The sequence below is a fragment of the Oncorhynchus nerka genome, linkage group LG1, assembly GCF_034236695.1.
Source record: "Oncorhynchus nerka isolate Pitt River linkage group LG1, Oner_Uvic_2.0, whole genome shotgun sequence".
In the NCBI taxonomy this organism is placed as follows: Eukaryota; Metazoa; Chordata; class Actinopteri; order Salmoniformes; family Salmonidae; genus Oncorhynchus; species Oncorhynchus nerka.
The window spans coordinates 24,865,888-24,884,159 of NC_088396.1; the positions used below are offsets into that span (position 1 = coordinate 24,865,888).

The window sequence follows — 18,272 nt, forward strand, 5'->3', positions numbered from 1 at the left end:
GATCAATAGAAACATTTAATTAATCAATACATGTATTCATATAAAAGGATGACACAGTGCTACAGCCACTACAGGCAAAATTGAGAGAGCCTAATTGGTTATATCTGCCAATGAAATATCAAATAAAATCTGAATAGATACAAGTATAAACTAATAATTGTGTGGTCTTTTTTACATTTCCTGTCTTTTAGGTTCTCATCTTCTCTGTCTCACCTAGGTCCTGGTTGTGGGCCTTCTCCTGGCCCTCGAAGTACAGTAGACTGTAGCCATCCCACAGCTTGGACATGCCCACGGGGCACATGGGGGTCTGCTCTGATTGGCTGTGCTTCACCAGCAGATATCCCACACTCACACTGCGTCCAGGCATGCCAGGCAACCCTGTAGTACCTGGGTTACCACGGTGTCCTAGGGGTCAGAGAGAGGTTAAAATGTGACTATTAAAACCTACCCAAACCAGAAACCGTGGATAGATGGCAGCATTCGCGCAAAACTGAAAGCGCCAACCACCGCATTTAACCATGGCAAGGCCTGGAAATATGGCAGAATACAAACAGTGTAGTTATTCCATCCGTAAGGCAATCAAACAGGCACAATGTCAGTACAGAGACAAAGTAGAGACACGTGCAGACACGAGACGTATGTGGTAGGATCTACAGACAATCACAAACTACAAACGGAAAACCAGCCACGTCGTGGACACCGACATCTTGCTTCCGGATAAGCTAAACATCTTTTCGCCCGCTTTGAGGATAACACAGTGCCACCAACGAGGCCAGCTACCAAGGACTGTGGGTACGCCTCTGTGGCCGACGTGAGTAAGACATTTAAGCGAGTTAACCCTTGCAAGGCTGCTAGCCCAGACAATGTTCCTAGCCACGTGGCTCGGGTTGTTGTTGTCCTTTGATCTTTTTGGTCTTCCTGTGACATCGGGTGCTGTAGGTGTCCTGCAGGGTAGTTTGAACAGCATTCTTACATAAGTATTCCTCATTCTTACATAAGTATTCTGTCATCATGAAGTGCTTTGACTATAGCTCAGCATTCAACACCACAGTAACATCCAAGCTCATCATTAAGCTCGGGGCCCTGGGTCTGAACCCTGCCCTGTGCAACTGGGTCAAATCAAATCAAATTTTATTTGTCACATACACATGGTTAGCAGATGTTAATGCGAGTGTAGCGAAATGCTTGTGCTTCTAGTTCCGACAATGCAGTGATAACCAACAAGTAATCTAACTAACAATTCCAAAACTACTGTCTTATACCCAGTGTAAGGGGATAAGGAATATGTACATAAGGATATATGAATGAGTGATGGTACAGAGCAGCATACAGTAGATGGTATCGAGTACAGTATATACATATGAGATGAGTAATGTAGACAAAGTAAACAAAGTGGCATAGTTAAAGTGGCTAGTGATACATGTATTACATAAGGATGCAGTCGATGATGAAGAGTACAGTATATACGTATGCATATGAGATGGATAATGTAGGGTAAGTAACATTATATAAGGTAGCATTGTTTAAAGTGGCTAGTGATATATTTACATCATTTCCCATCAATTCCCATTATTAAAGTGGCTGGAGTTGGGTCAGTGTCAATGACAGTGTGTTGGCAGCAGCCACTCAATGTTAGTGGTGGCTGTTTAACAGTCTGATGGCCTTGAGATAGAAGCTGTTTTTCAGTCTCTCGGTCCCAGCTTTGATGCACCTGTACTGACCTCACCTTCTGGATGATAGCGGGGTGAACAGGCAGTGGTTCGGGTGGTTGATGTCCTTGATGATCTTTATGGCCTTCCTGTAACATCGGGTGGTGTAGGTGTCCTGGAGGGCAGGTAGTTTGCCCCCGGTGATGCGTTGTGCAGACCTCACTACCCTCTGGAGAGCCTTACGGTTGAGGGCGGAGCAGTTGCCGTACCAGGCGGTGATACAGCCCGCCAGGATGCTCTCGATTGTGCATCTGTAGAAGTTTGTGAGTGCTTTTGGTGACAAGACGAATTTCTTCAGCCTCCTGAGGTTGAAGAGGCGCTGCTGCGCCTTCTTCACGACGCTGTCAGTGTGAGTGGACCAATTCAGTTTGTCTGTGATGTGTATGCCGAGGAACTTAAAACTTGCTACCCTCTCCACTACTGTTCCATCGATGTGGATAGGGGGGTGTTCCCTCTGCTGTTTCCTGAAGTCCACAATCATCTCCTTAGTTTTGTTGATGTTGAGTGTGAGGTTATTTTCCTGACACCACACTCCGAGGGCCCTCACCTCCTCCCTGTAGGCCGTCTCGTCGTTGTTGGTAATCAAGCCTACCACTGTTGTGTCGTCCGCAAACTTGATGATTGAGTTGGAGGCGTGCGTGGCCACGCAGTCGTGGGTGAACAGGGAGTACAGGAGAGGGCTCAGAACGCACCCTTGTGGGGCCCCCTTGTGGAGGATCAGCGGGGAGGAGATGTTGTTGCCTACCCTCACCACCTGGGGGCGGCCCGTCAGGAAGTCCAGTACCCAGTTGCACAGGGCGGGGTCGAGACCCAGGGTCTCGAGCTTGATGACGAGCTTGGAGGGTACTATGGTGTTGAATGCCGAGCTGTAGTCGATGAACAGCATTCTTACATAGGTATTCCTCTTGTCCAGGTGGGTTAGGGCAGTGTGCAGTGTGGTTGAGATTGCATCGTCTGTGGACCTATTTGGGCGGTAAGCAAATTGGAGTGGGTCTAGGGTGTCAGGTAGGGTGGAGGTGATATGGTCCTTGACTAGTCTCTCAAAGCACTTCATGATGACGGAAGTGAGTGCTACGGGCGGTAGTCGTTTAGCTCAGTTACCTTAGCTTTCTTGGGAACAGGAACAATGGTGGCCCTCTTGAAGCATGTGGGAACAGCAGACTGGTATAGGGATTGATTGAATATGTCCGTAAACACACCGGCCAGCTGGTCTGCGCATGCTCTGAGGGCGCGGCTGGGGATGCCGTCTGGGCCTGCAGCCTTGCGAGGGTTAACACGTTTAAATGTCTTACTCACCTCGGCTGCAGTGAAGGAGAGACCGCATGTTTTCGTTGCAGGCCGTGTCAGTGGCACTGTATTGTCCTCAAAGCGGGCAAAAAAGTTATTTAGTCTGCCTGGGAGCAAGACATCCTGGTCCGTGACTGGGCTGGGTTTCTTCTTGTAGTCCGTGATTGACTGTAGACCCTACCACATGCCTCTTGTGTCTGAGCCATTGAATTGAGATTCCACTTTGTCTCTGTACTGACGCTTAGCTTGTTTAATAGCCTTGCGGAGGGAATAGCTGCATTGTTTATATTCGGACATGTTACCAGACACCTGGGCTTGCTGACGGGTCGCCCCCAGGTGGTGAAGGTAGGAAACAACACCTCCACTTCGCTGATCCTCAACACAGGGGCCCCACAAGGGTGTGTGCTCAGCCCCCTCCAATACTCCCTGTTCACCCATGACTGTGTGGCCACGCACGCCTCAAACCCAATCATCACGTTTGCAGACGACACAACAGTAGTAGGCCTGATTACCAACAATGACGAGACAGCCTACAGGGAGGAGGTGAAGGTCCTGGGAGTGTGGTGACATAAAAATAACCTCACTCAACCTCTTCAAAACAAAGGTGCTGATTGTGGACCTCATGAAAGAGCAGGGGGTGCACACCCCTATCCACATTGACAGGACCACAGTGGAGAAGGTGGAAAGATTCAAGTTCCTCGGTGTACACATCACTGACAAACTGAAGTGGTCCATCCACACAGACAGTGCTACTGCGCCTTCTTCAGGAGGCTGAAGAAATGTGTCTTGGCACCTAACACACCTCACAAACTTTTAGAGATGCACAATTGAGAGCGTCCTGTTGGGCTGTATTACTGCCTGGTATGGCAACTGCCCCACCCACAACCGCAGGGCTCTCCAGAGGGTGGTGCTGTCTGCCCAACGCATCACCGGGGGCAAACTACCCTCCAGGACACCTACAGCACCCGATGTCACAGGAAGACCAAACCGATCATTAAGGACAACAACAACCCGAGCCACTGCCTGTTCACCCCACTATCATCCAGAAGGCGAGTTCAGTACAGGTGCATCAAAGCTGGGACCTGAAAAAGAGACTGAAAAACAGCTTCTATCTCAAGGCCATCAGACTGTTAAATAGCTAACACTAGTACCTTAGAGGCTGCTGCCCGATATACATACACTTGAAATCACTGGCCACTTAAATAATGGAACACTAGTCACTTTAATAATGTTTACTCATCTCATACCTATATACTGAATTCTATTCTACTGTACTGTATTTTAGTCTATGCATTACTCATCTCATACCTATATACTGAATTCTATTCTACTGTACTGTATTTTAGTCTATGCATTACTCATCTCATACCTATATACTGAATTCTATTCTACTGTACTGTATTTTAGTCTGCATTACTCATCTCATATCTATATACTGAATTCTATTCTACTGTACTGTATTTTAGTCTATGCATTATTCATCTCATACCTATATACTGAATTATATCTGCTAAACATGTGTATGTGACCAATAACATCTGCTAAACATGTGTACGTGACCAATAACATCTGCTAAACATGTGTATGTGACCAATAACATCTGCTAAACATGTGTATGTGACCAATAACATCTGCTAAACATGTGTATGTGACCAATAACATCTGCTAAACATGTGTACGTGGCCAATAACATCTGCTAAACATGTGTATGTGACCAATAACATCAGCTAAACATGTGTATGTGACCAATAACATCTGCTAAACATGTGTATGTGACCAATAACATCTGCTAAACATGTGTACGTGGCCAATAACATCTGCTAAACATGTGTATGTGACCAATAACATCTGCTAAACATGTGTATGTGACCAATAACATTTGATTGAAATGCCTCTGTGAATAAGAGAGAAATTGTGTGCAATTTATTCATATGGTTATTCATATGCTTCTTTTTAATTTGTGAGTGGTTAAAATGAATTGAACATAACATGAAATACCACTTTCAGACAGTTCATCTTTACAATCATTTTAATGATCTTCTGATTTCATCTCTTCCGTTTGTGATGGAAAGAGAAGGGTTAGGTTAATACTGAGGATAAAGAAATATCCAGGATTGTTCTATGGTGGTCTCTGTGTAGAAACATCGAGCTGGCTCAACCAGCCAATGGCCTTCAGAAGCTGGACAGAAGTCCTCTGCCATTCAACTGTATTAGAACATAATTTTGGAGTGACAGTGGAATTAACCAATCACATTTTGACTTGCAATAGGTAGCACAGATTTTTTAATTTTTAAAGTGAGCGCAAAAGCAAATAATCAGTGGTGCAAGCTGTAGTTTTCCCATAATGCAAGTAACATTACCTAGATTGTGTTGTGGTAATGTGACAATGGCCACAGCGGCTGCAGCAGCTGTTCCCAACTTTAAGGTGGATGTTGTTGCTCAGTTATTAGCATCACCTTTTTCAAGATTATCTTTCAAACTTCGCTTACAAATGATCATCATCTGGTGAGTGGCAATGTTTTTTGTTGCAGCTTGCTTGCTGTTAGCTACAGTATCTCTTGGAAAATAATGACTGTGAAATAATGACATTGTTGCATTTAAACTTTAGATCACCGGTTAGTGGGATGACCGTGATACAATATATGTATTTGCAATGGGAAGTAATAGCTGGTTTGTTCATTTCATTCTGGAGATGAATTGGTTGTGCCTTTGTAAGGTTATGATTTGATGCCTACTGGAGTGAATAGGCTGCTTATTCTTTAACAATATTTGATGCTGTGTGTGACTGCTGTCGCCTGTCTATGTGTTTAACCAAGTGCACAAGTATTACGGCCGCTGGTCTTTCAGCATCACAAGCCTGTCACCTTTGATGTGACACTGCTGTTGTCGCTATTGGTGATAGTGGTGTTAGGCTACCAGGCTGGTTGCATTATTTTATACTGCGTGTCACACGTTGCGTCTGTGCCGGTTCTGTCTCTGTGTGCAGCAGCCCGAAGTGCAGCCAGGCCTGTTTGATTCATTCATAATGCCATCAAAAGGTATTGTTCCTCCTTCACTAGAACTAGAATGGTCTGACTACAGAAGATATCATGTCAGGCGCATTAAGTGAAGCTATGTTTTCTGTTATATCCTAGATTTCTGATACAATGTATTGGAAGATTTTTGGTCCCTCTGAAGGCCTAAATCCTATAGTCACGGTTCGCCGATGCTTTCAGGTAAAACAAGAGAACTATGAGAACTGTCAATGGAATACAGGTTTGAATTAATTTCAGATCAGCCACCTAAAATCCTGGCCCCTTCAGCACTAAACTAATTACATAACTAATAATCCCTACAGACCATGGGTAATTTCTCTCATAAAACACCTGCGGCTCATTCAGACAAATAACACTCTGACCCAGACCCTGGTGGAAACTAGCTCCCTGCCTCACTCCCATTCTTAATCCCTTAATCCAGGCCTGATTGCTGTAATCCTTAAATTCCCTGGCACGGCTGCCTTACTGTACCTACCTTCCATGCCCTGAAGACCAAGATGTCCCCTCCCTCCGTCATTTCCACGATACCCAGGGGTACCCGGTCTGCCACCCACCCCTGGCATCCCCTTCTGCCCCTGGGGGCCCAGGTAGCCTAAATGGGAAGGGGGGATTCAGTGAAGAAAGTCAGCCAATCCTACAGAAGCACTTGTATAAAGAACAACATTTGACATAGAGAAGTATACAACAATATTGTTACACAATATAAGGTAGTTGTGCTGCTGGATCCTCCTACCTGGAGCTCCAGGGGGTCCTTTCGGGCCAGTCTCCCCTCGTACCCCCTCTGGTCCTCGGATGCCCTGAGGCCCTGGAGCACCCCTTTCTCCTGGCATCCTGGGGGGGACTGGGGCTGGGCCCTGGTTACCTGGGGCTCCCGGGTAACCTGCAGGACCAGACCAGGTCACACACATTTTGTACGTGTTATACAGGCAACTTTAATAATAGTGTAGGTGATTTTCAGGTGAATTATAGTGAGGTGCAGATTGATATCAAACCGAGAGAGATGATGTCTACCTATGAGTCCAGTATTTCCTTTTGGGCCAGAAGGACCTTGGTCTCCTTGGAAACCAAACCTACCAGGAATTCCCATCATCCCTTGCTCTCCCTTCACACCTTTGGGACAAAAACCATGGCTGTTACTAATTTTACTGTTTCAGTACAAAGTAACCAGCTCAATAATCCCTCCTTGTCAAATGTGAAACAGACAGTGATCTACGATGGATAATAAAACTTAATTATGGATTGTATTTTGGAATTCCCACTCGGGCTACTATAATTCTATGATCTGTACCTTTCTTCCCAGACACTCCACTCTGTCCTTTGTAGCCTGATGGTCCCTGATCCCCCTGCTTTCCTTTCAGACCAGAGAATCCAGGGAAGCCATAGTGGCCAGCTAAACCCTTCTCTCCGTATGGAGAGGGCTCACCAGGATATCCACGGGGCCCAGGGAAACCTATGAAACAGAACAATCATTATTAGCACACCAAATACACACACCAAGTGAACACATCCCACACACCATGCACACCACATCCCAGAAGATAGATACTTAGTTAATCTACTGTAAATCCACGTATTCCCCACTCTATTATACCTGGCAGCCCTTTGGGTCCAGGGAAGCCAGGGTCTCCTGATGGTCCAGGTTTGTCTGAGGTGCCCTGTGGTCCTTGGGGGCCCTGAAACCCTGGGGGTCCCACCTGGCCCTGGTCACCTGAGTACAAGGGACAAAAAAAGAAGGGGGAGGTCTTAGATACTTTGAAACACGAAATTTCCTCCAAAACTTGTAACAAAAATATGCCATGTGTCTTTTGGCGCAATGACTAACCTGGTTGTCCTTGAACGCCCTTCAAACCCAGCGATCCTGGGGTCCCGACCTCTGAGTTGGGTATACCTGTCTCACCCCTCGTTCCCTTAGCACCAGGAACACCTGGGGTTCCCAAGTTATCCTGACCTGGAAGTCCAGGGATGCCCTTCTCACCCTTCAGTCCATCCAGTCCCAATATACCCTTCAGTCCAGGAAAACCTGCAGAAAGGAGCAGATCAAACACAATGATAAGGCAAAGGTGTTGTGTGTGCACACCCATGCTTTTGTGTGTGTGTGTGTGTGTGTGTACCTCTCTGTCCTGGGAAGCCTGGCCGTCCATTTGTGCCTGATTCTCCGGGGATCCCAGGCCATCCCTTCGTACCCTGGTTGCCTTGAAACCCTCCTTGACCATCAGATCCTGGAGACAGCAACCACAGTCAGACACAAACAACAGTCATTTCCAGGCAACAGTCAGACACAGGCAATGAATGACACTCATTTAAAAAATGTGACCAACATGGTAGGAAGTCAAGTCTCTTACCTAGAGGTCCTCCTATGCCAGGCTCTCCCAGCCCCCCTTTCATGCCATCAATACCATGGAAACCACCACCGCCCCTGTCTCCCGGATTCCCAATGTAGCCCTTCTGACCTTTAGGGAGAGACAGAGGGCATCAGGAACACTGCTACCATGTTAACGCATCTCAGACAGCATCTTAGTAAAACTAGACTCCTTTTCTTCATCTGTACTGTTATCAATATGGTGGAGGCCTACCACCACCAGGTGCACTGTGTTTTCTCTCACCAGTCCACAGTTCCTAATGCAAATGAAGGAAGCAAGCCTCAATGAGTGACTCACCTGGAACCCCTGGGAAACCATCCTCCCCCCTCAGTCCTGTGGATCCAGGCATGTCGATTATGGGACCCTCCTCACCTGGAGAAGAAAACAATGAGGAGTATTTCAGCCAATGCCTTTCACCACTCAATCTTCTATTTAAATGTTAAATAGTCCTGGGACTTTTGCTTCGAATCCAAGTGCTTAACAAAGACAAGCTTAAACTGAGTTGTAACAGCTGGAAAGTGAAGTTTGGATGACTACTGGCGTCTACGGCAGTGGAGGCTGCTGAGGGGAGGACGGCTCATAATAATGGTTGGAACAGAGCGAATGGAATGTCATCAGAAACCATGTAGAAACCATGTGTTCGATACCATTTCACTTATTTTCCGCTACAGTAACTACCACTAGCCGTCCTCCCCAATTAAGGTGGCACCAACCTCCTGTGGTCTACGGTACTGTACTTATCCATCTGTGAGATTTGGGACAGACAGGGGCGTCATACCTTTGACACCCTTCACTCCTGGATCTCCTGAAGATCCGTAGGCACCCGGGGTACCTTTCTCCCCCTAAGAAACAAACACCAGAAACACCACATTAGATCAGACAGAGATGTGTCTAACCTGTTTGTAGGACATGTTTAGCAACAACAATAAAGGGGCCTGGCTGCAGCAGAGATACAATGGGAACCAGACTACATGGTCTCACCCTGTGACCAGACATCCCAGGAAAGCCGCTGATTCCGTTTGATCCAGTCGGACCTGGCATTCCTTTTGGCCCTGGAAGTCCCTGCGCCCCTGGGTTGCCTGGGAAACCCTTCTTATCGCTGGGGTCTCCGGGAACGCCATGGTAGCCCTCCATACCTGGAACTCCGGGAAAGCCTTTAGGACCTGTAGAAGAGAAGTGGGGAAGGTGAAGAAGGGGTGAGAATGAGAGGAGTGAAATTAAAAGGAGAGAAGGATGAGAGTATGTGAATAAAGAAGAGCGGGAGGATATGAATCACCTCTGGGTCCAGTAAATCCGATTTGTCCTGGGGTTCCATCTTCTCCCTTGGTCCCCTTCATGTCATTGATGATCTGACGAGGGATGAGGGGTTTCTCGCCTGGCAGGCCACTCAGACCACGTTCACCTAGGAGACAGCTGGTTTAAGTGTGAATGTCCAATCAGATAGAAGGATCTGATAAAGAGTAAGAGAAAGACAGGGAAAGAGAGTGGTAGAGCACAGAAAGACACATCATTCTATTTGACAGTTCAGTCTCACCCTTTGAACCATAGTCACCCATGATTCCTTTCTGTCCAAATCCGCCAGGTATGCCATCCTCTCCCTTCTGTCCAGAGAAGCCCTTCAGGCCCGACTCACCGGGCATACCTCCAAACCCTGACATGCCAATAGAACCTTTGATACCTGGAACAGGAAGTCACATCACAGGTCAGGAGGAACGTCCTTACAGCAGCATGTGGCCATTATATATTTCAGCATTACTCACTGCAAAACTCCAGTGCGACATTGTATCCTCATATCAACTCTTCATCGGGAAATGACGTGGAATGTGATCAGAGTATGACCCCACTGTATATGACCACGAACTCTATAATTATAACATTGGACAGAACATGACTCCACTGAGTATAGTATGTGTATAGTAAGTAACCTTTGAACCCTGGCAGGCCAGAGTGTCCTGTAGGTCCTGGCTCTCCAGGGTCACCCAGGTGTCCGGCGTTTCCCTCAGCACCCAGACCTCCAAACTCCCCTGGTGTCCCCTTCAGTCCTATTGGCCCCGGGGCGCCAGGGTCGCCCTGATCACCCCTGCCTCCGCTCAAACCTGGAAGATACCAATACACAGTGTATTAGCTGTGAGTCAAATAGTTCCTCTTCAAAGCAAAAAGATAAATTAGTCAATTGTGTGTCTGACCTGGTTGTCCGATGCTTCCTGTTGGTCCATGGACTCCCGCCTGTCCGGGTACACCTTTCCAGCCGTACTTCCCAGCAGCTCCCGGTCTTCCTTGCTCCCCCTGTAGACCTGAAGGACCCACGTCGCCCTTGAACCCAATCATCCCAGGCATGCCACCCATCCCTGAGAGAGACGGGCAGAGAGAGAAGCCATTACAATAGCTATACATTACCACTCTTGAAAAGGTGGAGACATTGTAGTTTATTGAATGTCAACTTCAGTACACTGGTACGTTATGGTAGTACCCACCTGGGTAGCCCTCGTTTCCAGGCTCTCCGCTAAAACCTTTAGGTCCCTGCTCTCCAGGAAGACCCACTTCTCCAGTTTGTCCGGTCGACGCTCCCCAGATCTCCCCGTGTGGTCCCTTTTCCCCGGACTCCCCGTCCCGACCCTGTTGGCCTGGCAGACCTTGATCTCCAGGTTTACCCTTGGCGCCGGGCTGACCCAAGTCTCCACGGGGGCCAGTGAAACCTGAGAGAGGACCAGACCATCAGAACTATCACCATCAGTTGGTAGGAGGTTAGAACCTGGACTAAGTTGTAATAAGTATTAAAGCACTATAGTACTCTATAGTGTATCCATTACAAGTGAGAGTAAATGTACCTGTGTAGAGGGATCGGATGTTATGTGTCTGTAACTAGAGCAAAAAGACTACTAATTACAGCTAAACCAGCAACATAATTACCTGGCTGTCCGGGAGACCCTCCTATGCCTTGCTCTCCTATCTCTCCTTTGGCCCCGTCATCTCCAAGTGGACCTGTGAATCCATTTTGACCTGGGATGCCTGAAGCACAGACAAAAGGACATACAGGAAGTTAATCATAAATGTGGATCTTGACAGGAAAAGACCATGCAGGGCATATGACACATTTTCTGTTTTGCAATCTAAAGCTCAAACTGAACTTAAAGGAAACGTTACCTGGGATACCCACTAACCCTTGGGGTCCTGGTGGTCCTGGCATACCGGGTGGTCCGGGTACGGCATCACAATCGCCTGAGTAAAAATAACACACAATGGACATATTTAGATTGTATCAATAATTACGATGAGAACGGTCCTCCTTTTATAACTGCTGTTTCACTACTGTCTAATGAAGCTCTACTCCACATCTCATACTGTACATATCTGTGGAAACTTCTGTGCGTTTGCCTGCTTGTTGCCTTGGTTCGACGATACTGTTGCCCAGTGTGGATTGTGGATCAGAGCATAGCGAAAATAAAATAATTGATACATATTAGCCAATTAACCAAAGACAAGACTATGACGGGAGAACCCAGTTACAAAATAGTAGTGCACTTAACTCTTACTCTATACACAGTGAGCACGGTTACATTCACACAATAATACGGTTATTGTGAATAGTCAGATTAATATACTAGTTTGATTTAAACATTTCATGCTTTGAAGAATGATTTCCCTAATAATCCTGTTTACATGGACACATCTGAAATCAGGCCACCTGATGGGACTTGAAATCAGGCTGCCTGATGGGACTTGAAATCAGGCTACCTGATGTGACTTCAAATCAGGCTACCCGATGGGACTTGAAATCAGGCTACCCGATGGGACTTTGATAAATGCAGAAAATCACCAATCAAAATAAACGTTCTACCACTACGACCATGTTATTTTTGTGAAGCATATTTGATTCTGAGTTCGGACATATACAGTTTGTATGTGAAAACTATTTCTTAGATGAATACTTTTCTTTCTGAACTCACTTCACTTGTGCAAAAGAAGGAAGCTCGCACTGCTTGTGCAAAAGAAGGAAGCTCGCACTGCTTGTGCAAAAGAAGGAAGCTCGCACTGCTTGTGCAAAAGAAGGAAGCTCGCACTGCTTGTGCAAAAGAAGGAAGCTCGCACTGCTTGTGCAGAGCATATATACACCATTGTTACTCTGATTAAGGCATTTACATGTCCTAATAATTTGAAAGATTGCCTAGAAAACCAGGTGTTTTTAATTGGCGTATCCTTACATTGATTATGACCGTATGCTGATTAAGTTAAGCCGAGTAAAGTGTTTACATGACTAATGCAATACTTGGCTTACTACCATAATCAGTTTAATATCAAATGATTTGTGTGCATGTAAACATCCTCACTGACTGTAAACAAACCCAAGACAGAAAGGCCACGGAAGCAAAGCACCAGTAGAAAAGTAGAGAAAGGTTAATGTAATGAAAATGCTGTTACTCCAGCTACCTTTGTCATTCAGTCGTCCATCTCCTCTCGGACTACAGCCAGACACTCCTTTCAATGGCAATAAGAGTGATTGGAAAGAGAGAGGGAGAAAGAAAAAGAGAGACATTCAACATAAGGGCTAGAAAATTTCAAGCATGATCTCATACAAGCTGGGGCTGGTTTGAGTGATGCAGACAGACTGCATCAGGGCTCATCTGGAGAGAGAGATGAGGAAAGTGGAAGCATCATTTCAATCATGGACACAAGCAGGGATGGGAAAAAATGTCAAAATACAATTACAAAATACCATAAATATTAATGTATCAAAATAAACTTTAAAATACATGTATTTTGTATTTTAAAATGCAGAAATATATTTGCAAGTAGCCTCCCTGAACAGCAACAACTTTCTCAGTAATGGTAACAGAAACGTTTTACTTGCTATGACTGTGATGTGTTGTTGTTTATCTACCTTAGAATGCACTGACTGTAAGTCACTCAGGATAAGAGTGTCTGCTAAATAACCAAAATGTAAATCTGTGTGAATATGAACATACCAAAATGTAAATCTGTGTGAATATGAACATACCAAAATGTAAATCTGTGTGAATATGAACATACCAAAATGTAAATCTGTGTGAATATGAACATACCAAAATGAACTGCAAATCACACTGGGTATTATGATTGGCCTTGTTTCTGGGCAGAGCTCATTACAATAATACTAAGCATGCTTTGCAATTGTTCATTTTTACATTCTGACTTACATTCTACGTTTATATTTAGTTAATTTAGCAGACACTCTTATCACACCATAGTGCCATCAGACTTCTGATACCAATGCAGGGTGAAAGGGGGCCACAAAAGTGTATTTTTGGTTAAATTTTTATTTGTTTAACCTTTATTTAACTAGGCAAGTCAGTTAAGAACAAATGACGGCCTACACCGAATGACACTGAGCCAATTGTGCGCCGCCCTATGGGACTACCAATCACGGCCAGATGTGATACAGCCTGGATTTAAACAAGGGACCGTAGTGACGCTTCTTGCACTGAGATGCAGTGCCTTAGACCACTGCACCACTCGGGAGCCCTAGTTCAGCCCAGTGTAATAAAAATGACTCAAAATACTCAGAAGTAATTGAAATAAATGTAACAGAAATAGTGCCCATCTCTGGACACGCGGGTATAGGACGTTCTGCACAGCCCATTCGTGACAAGGCCTTGGAGTCTACAACTATGGGGAAAGGGGATACCTAGTCACTTGCACGACTGAATGCAGTAAATCAGAGAGGTATCGAGGGCTGCATTAATCGATATCATCGGCACCCGGGGAGCACTTGTTTTTTGGGGTCAACTGCCTTGCTCAAGGGCAGAACGGAATATTTTTTACAACTTGCCGGCTCGGGGATTCAAACCAGCAAACTTTCGGTTACTGGCCCAATGCTCTTAACCGCTAGGATACCTGCCGCCCCTTACTACAACTAGTCTTTCTGTTTTCCCCACAATTAACGGAGGAGGAGAGAGGGTAGATAGAGAAGAAAAGAATGAGAAAGTTCAAGAGAGATAAGAGAGTGATTGGGAAAGACAGCGAGAGAAAGAGAGATAAAAGAGGGAGAGGGTAACACACCTGGATCTCCAGCTCGACCTTCGACGCCAGCGTAACCCGGCTCCCCATCATCGCCTTGTAACCCTCTGACCCCTTTAGTGGCACCTAGAACCCGTCCCGGTTCTCCCATCTGTCCAAACAACCCAGGGAGACCCGACCGGCCAGGATAACCCTTTTCTCCAGTGAGTCCCTCAGGTGCGTCCCCCTAGAACAGAGAACACAGGACAGATAGCTCAGAACATATCCCTCCCTGTAATGCTAAAGATCTACACAGCTGCATTGGCTTGAACAGCTAATATTATAGAGACATTATCAGGTAGAAAGTGTTTGAGGTGCTTGAACAGCAGGTTATCCATGAGAAAGTAGATGTTGGGAAAGACAAGAATAGGTCTTTAGTGGGTATTATGTTGCACTCGTAGGCCACTTACTGAAAGACCACGGTTCCCAGGGAATCCATTGATCCCACTTGGTCCAGGGAAGCCCTGCAATCCTGGGTCACCAGTCGCACCCGGGTCTCCTGGGTCCCCGGCATATCCTGTAGAGTTCACACACAAACACACTCATTTACACATACACTTGCTTAATGGTGTCTCACACTCACCACTGTATAAAGGATATACAAGTGTGTGAAAAGAAAGAATAAGAAATGCTCCACCTTTCTCTTTGGCCCAAATTAACTCGCCCTTCCTGCCCTTTGGACCCGGTTGTCCTGTGGCACCAGGGAACCCCTATGGAGGAAAGAAATACGGGACATATAGTAGGGGAATAAGAAGCCAGTGAGAGAGAATTGGAGAGGGGAAAAAAATATGAAGAGAAATGTTTAAGATGAACGTTGCCCTACTGAAAGTGATGTGTGATATTTGTTACGAGGTAGACGTTGTCAAGCTGAGGTGGTGTTAGTTGTTCTTACAGGCAGTCCGATGACACCTCGGGGTCCTGGCTCGCCTGGCTCGCCCTGCTGACCAAACTCGCCACTCATTCCAGGGTCGCCTTGGCTGCCAGCAGGGCCAGGCAGGCCCGGAGGAGAGTTGACAATGTTGCACTCACACAACCCGTGATCACCTAAAACACATACACAACTCAGATCAGCAGTACTGTAAGACATAACATGTGAGCATTCAGCGCACAAACGTACATCACGGATTACATGTCTGAATAAACACACACTCTAACCTTTCAGTCCTTTTCTCCCTGCAGAGCCTGGCCGCCCTCTCGACCCAGCAAATCCCTTGTAGAAGTCTGCCCCTGCAGATATTTTGACACATACACATATTAAGAAACACATTTACAACTCACAACAATTCCTTTAATATCATTCCATCATACTAAACAACCCTTTAATAAAATATCAATATGAATCTCTTTCATGTCCACACTCACATGATCCTGGTGGTCCAGGTGGGCCCCTCAACCCAGATATTCCGCCGATACCTGGGGGTCCGGGGCTGAGAGCAGGGATACCTGGCTCTCCAGGTGGGCCCTTCTCTCCCTTTACCCCCGGTTCCCCGAACGGACCCCACAGGTACTCCACTGTTGGCGCATGAGGGATAAGGGAGATAAAACAGTGCACAACTTGTTAACAATACAATTCTAATAATTGTTATTATACCATATTAACAAGTACAATAGATCTACATTGCTACATCACCGTAACTAGTGTAAAAAACCTTCTAACACTACTGGCCACTGACTAGATAAGTAAGGGTTTGGTACTGACCTTGTATTTGACTATCACTCTTCCTAGCAGGAGGTCCAGCCCGGCCTGGCAGACCTTTCTCCCCCTGCAAACCCATCTCTCCCTGGGGTCCCAGCTGTCCAGGGGGACCAACTACATCCCCACCCCAACATGGACATCAATCAGTAGCAATATAACGATCAGTATTTTAACAATAAAACAGTAAGCAATATATTATAACAACTCTACAAGCTAGTCTTTAATGTTCAACATTATATTCAATGAAAGGCTGACTACCTGGAGAAAGACGATACTATATATTGATAGTTGATAGATAGTTGATGCTGATAGAAAAGTGATTGATGAGTTGATTGGCTAATCATACCTCTGTTAGGCCCTCCTGAGGGACCTTCATAATAGATCAACTCCCCAGGTTCTCCGATGGCACCCTAAAAATAATCCCCATCTGTTAAAATCTACCACATGTATGTATATAGCTTGCGTGTTCGGATTTGAATGAAAGTTTAGAATGGACCACTGTCCAATCAAAGATCTGATAGTATCACAGTGTTTTGATGTGTGTATCAACTGTAGGATCACCTTTTGGCCATCTCTGCCCCTAAATCCTGGTTCTCCAAGGTCCCCCTAAAGGGAAAGACGGCGGGAGAGAGTTTATGAGAAAGGTGTTCAGCACCATCAAGAGCACAAAAGATACAACTGTAACATCTCTATTAGCCCACAAAGACCAACACATAATACTGACTGCAATAATATGGAGATCTTGGCATTGTTATGCCACACAAACATACCCTTAGTCCTTGCTCTCCATCCCGACCAGGGACACCCTGAAAGAACACACAAGGATATTCAACAAGCAGCAAAGAAGGGTTCAATAAGGTATAATAATGTATATGTGTAATTTGTACAGTATAATGTTTGTGTGATACTAACCCTTTGCCCAGGCATCCCCATAATCCCAGTCTCTCCTTTGTTGTCAGCCTGATAAGTATTGATTCAATCGCATTTTATTTGTCACATACTTCGTAAACAACAAGTGTAGACTAACAGTGAAATGCTTACATACGGGCCCTTCCCAACAATGTAGTGAGACAGAAAATAGAGAAATAATAGAAAAGTAATAACAGGTAATAATAAAATGTATAATAAATACACAATGAGTAACGATAACTTGGCTACACAGGGTACCAGTACCGTGTCTATGTGCAGGGGTACGAGGTTATTGAGGTAGATATGTACCTATAACTAGGAATGAAGTGACAACAGGATAGATAATAAACAGTAGCAGCAGTGTATGTGATAAGACAAAAAGTTAGTGCAAAATGGGCCAATGCAGATAGTCTGGGTAGCTGTTAGGTTAACTATGTAACTAACTATTTAGCAGCCTTATGACTTGGGAGTAGAAGCTGTTCAGGGCCCGGTTGGTTCCAGACTTGATGCATCGGTACCGCATGCCGTGCGGTAGCAAAGAGAAGAGTCTATGACTAGGGTGGCTGGAGTCTTTGACAATTTTTAGGGCCTTCCTCTGACAACGCCTGGTATAGAGGTCCTGGATGGCAGGGATTTTGGCCCCAGTGATGTACTGGGCCCTACACACTACCCTCTGTAGGGTCTGGCAGTCGGATGGCAAGCAGTTGCCATACCAAGCGATGATGCAGCCAGTCAAGATGGAACATGGTATTATAGAGACCACAGGAGAAGTGAGGTCACTTACCTCAACTCCAGTTTCACCTTTCAACCCTTTTTCACCCTTTCTGCCCTAGAGGAGACAAAGCAGAACATTGTTAGAGTGATTCAGTTCACACACAATCAAAATATTTCTTGTTATTTTTGAACATATTAAAGTGTGGAGCTGTACTGACGTAGGGTCCGGTAAGTGGGCTGGTATGAGAATGGGTGGAGTTCCCTGGGGGACCTTGCTGTCCAGCCTCACCCTGTGGTGAGAGAGGGAAGTGCAGTGAGAATCATGCAGCAGAGATGAGGACAGCATTGACAATCATTATTAGTCAAACACAGGGGCAGTATAAAAGTATTTGAAACATACAATTGTCCCTGCAGTCACATACCGCTTCTCCTTTGACCCCCTTCAACACTTTGGTCATGGTGCCCTGAGCAGAAAACACACCAGGTTAAAACCCATCTTTATTATTTTATTTTAATCTCATACACTAGC

General features: G+C 45.6%; 1 protein-coding gene across 1 annotated transcript in view; it reads right to left on the reverse strand.

Moving 5' to 3' along the window:
* The window catches only part of LOC115126043 (collagen alpha-2(IV) chain-like), a 109,050-nt gene that overhangs the window by 2,278 nt on the left and 88,500 nt on the right, over positions 1-18,272 (reverse strand). The window contains exons 12-45 of the mRNA XM_029655658.2: positions 18,166-18,207; positions 17,962-18,033; positions 17,814-17,858; positions 17,033-17,080; positions 16,891-16,926; positions 16,682-16,726; positions 16,467-16,530; positions 16,124-16,234; positions 15,787-15,936; positions 15,580-15,651; positions 15,317-15,468; positions 15,062-15,134; positions 14,835-14,941; positions 14,428-14,611; positions 12,820-12,867; positions 11,536-11,610; positions 11,302-11,400; positions 10,866-11,087; positions 10,578-10,739; positions 10,317-10,487; positions 9,926-10,069; positions 9,668-9,793; positions 9,373-9,554; positions 9,170-9,233; positions 8,689-8,763; positions 8,374-8,481; positions 8,143-8,250; positions 7,854-8,051; positions 7,623-7,739; positions 7,320-7,481; positions 7,043-7,141; positions 6,765-6,911; positions 6,507-6,623; positions 214-405 (exon numbers count right to left, since the gene is read on the reverse strand). Of these exons, the coding sequence (XP_029511518.2) occupies positions 214-405; positions 6,507-6,623; positions 6,765-6,911; positions 7,043-7,141; positions 7,320-7,481; positions 7,623-7,739; positions 7,854-8,051; positions 8,143-8,250; positions 8,374-8,481; positions 8,689-8,763; positions 9,170-9,233; positions 9,373-9,554; positions 9,668-9,793; positions 9,926-10,069; positions 10,317-10,487; positions 10,578-10,739; positions 10,866-11,087; positions 11,302-11,400; positions 11,536-11,610; positions 12,820-12,867; positions 14,428-14,611; positions 14,835-14,941; positions 15,062-15,134; positions 15,317-15,468; positions 15,580-15,651; positions 15,787-15,936; positions 16,124-16,234; positions 16,467-16,530; positions 16,682-16,726; positions 16,891-16,926; positions 17,033-17,080; positions 17,814-17,858; positions 17,962-18,033; positions 18,166-18,207 (3,817 nt within the window). The remainder of the gene's footprint in view (positions 1-213; positions 406-6,506; positions 6,624-6,764; positions 6,912-7,042; positions 7,142-7,319; positions 7,482-7,622; positions 7,740-7,853; positions 8,052-8,142; positions 8,251-8,373; positions 8,482-8,688; positions 8,764-9,169; positions 9,234-9,372; positions 9,555-9,667; positions 9,794-9,925; positions 10,070-10,316; positions 10,488-10,577; positions 10,740-10,865; positions 11,088-11,301; positions 11,401-11,535; positions 11,611-12,819; positions 12,868-14,427; positions 14,612-14,834; positions 14,942-15,061; positions 15,135-15,316; positions 15,469-15,579; positions 15,652-15,786; positions 15,937-16,123; positions 16,235-16,466; positions 16,531-16,681; positions 16,727-16,890; positions 16,927-17,032; positions 17,081-17,813; positions 17,859-17,961; positions 18,034-18,165; positions 18,208-18,272) is intronic.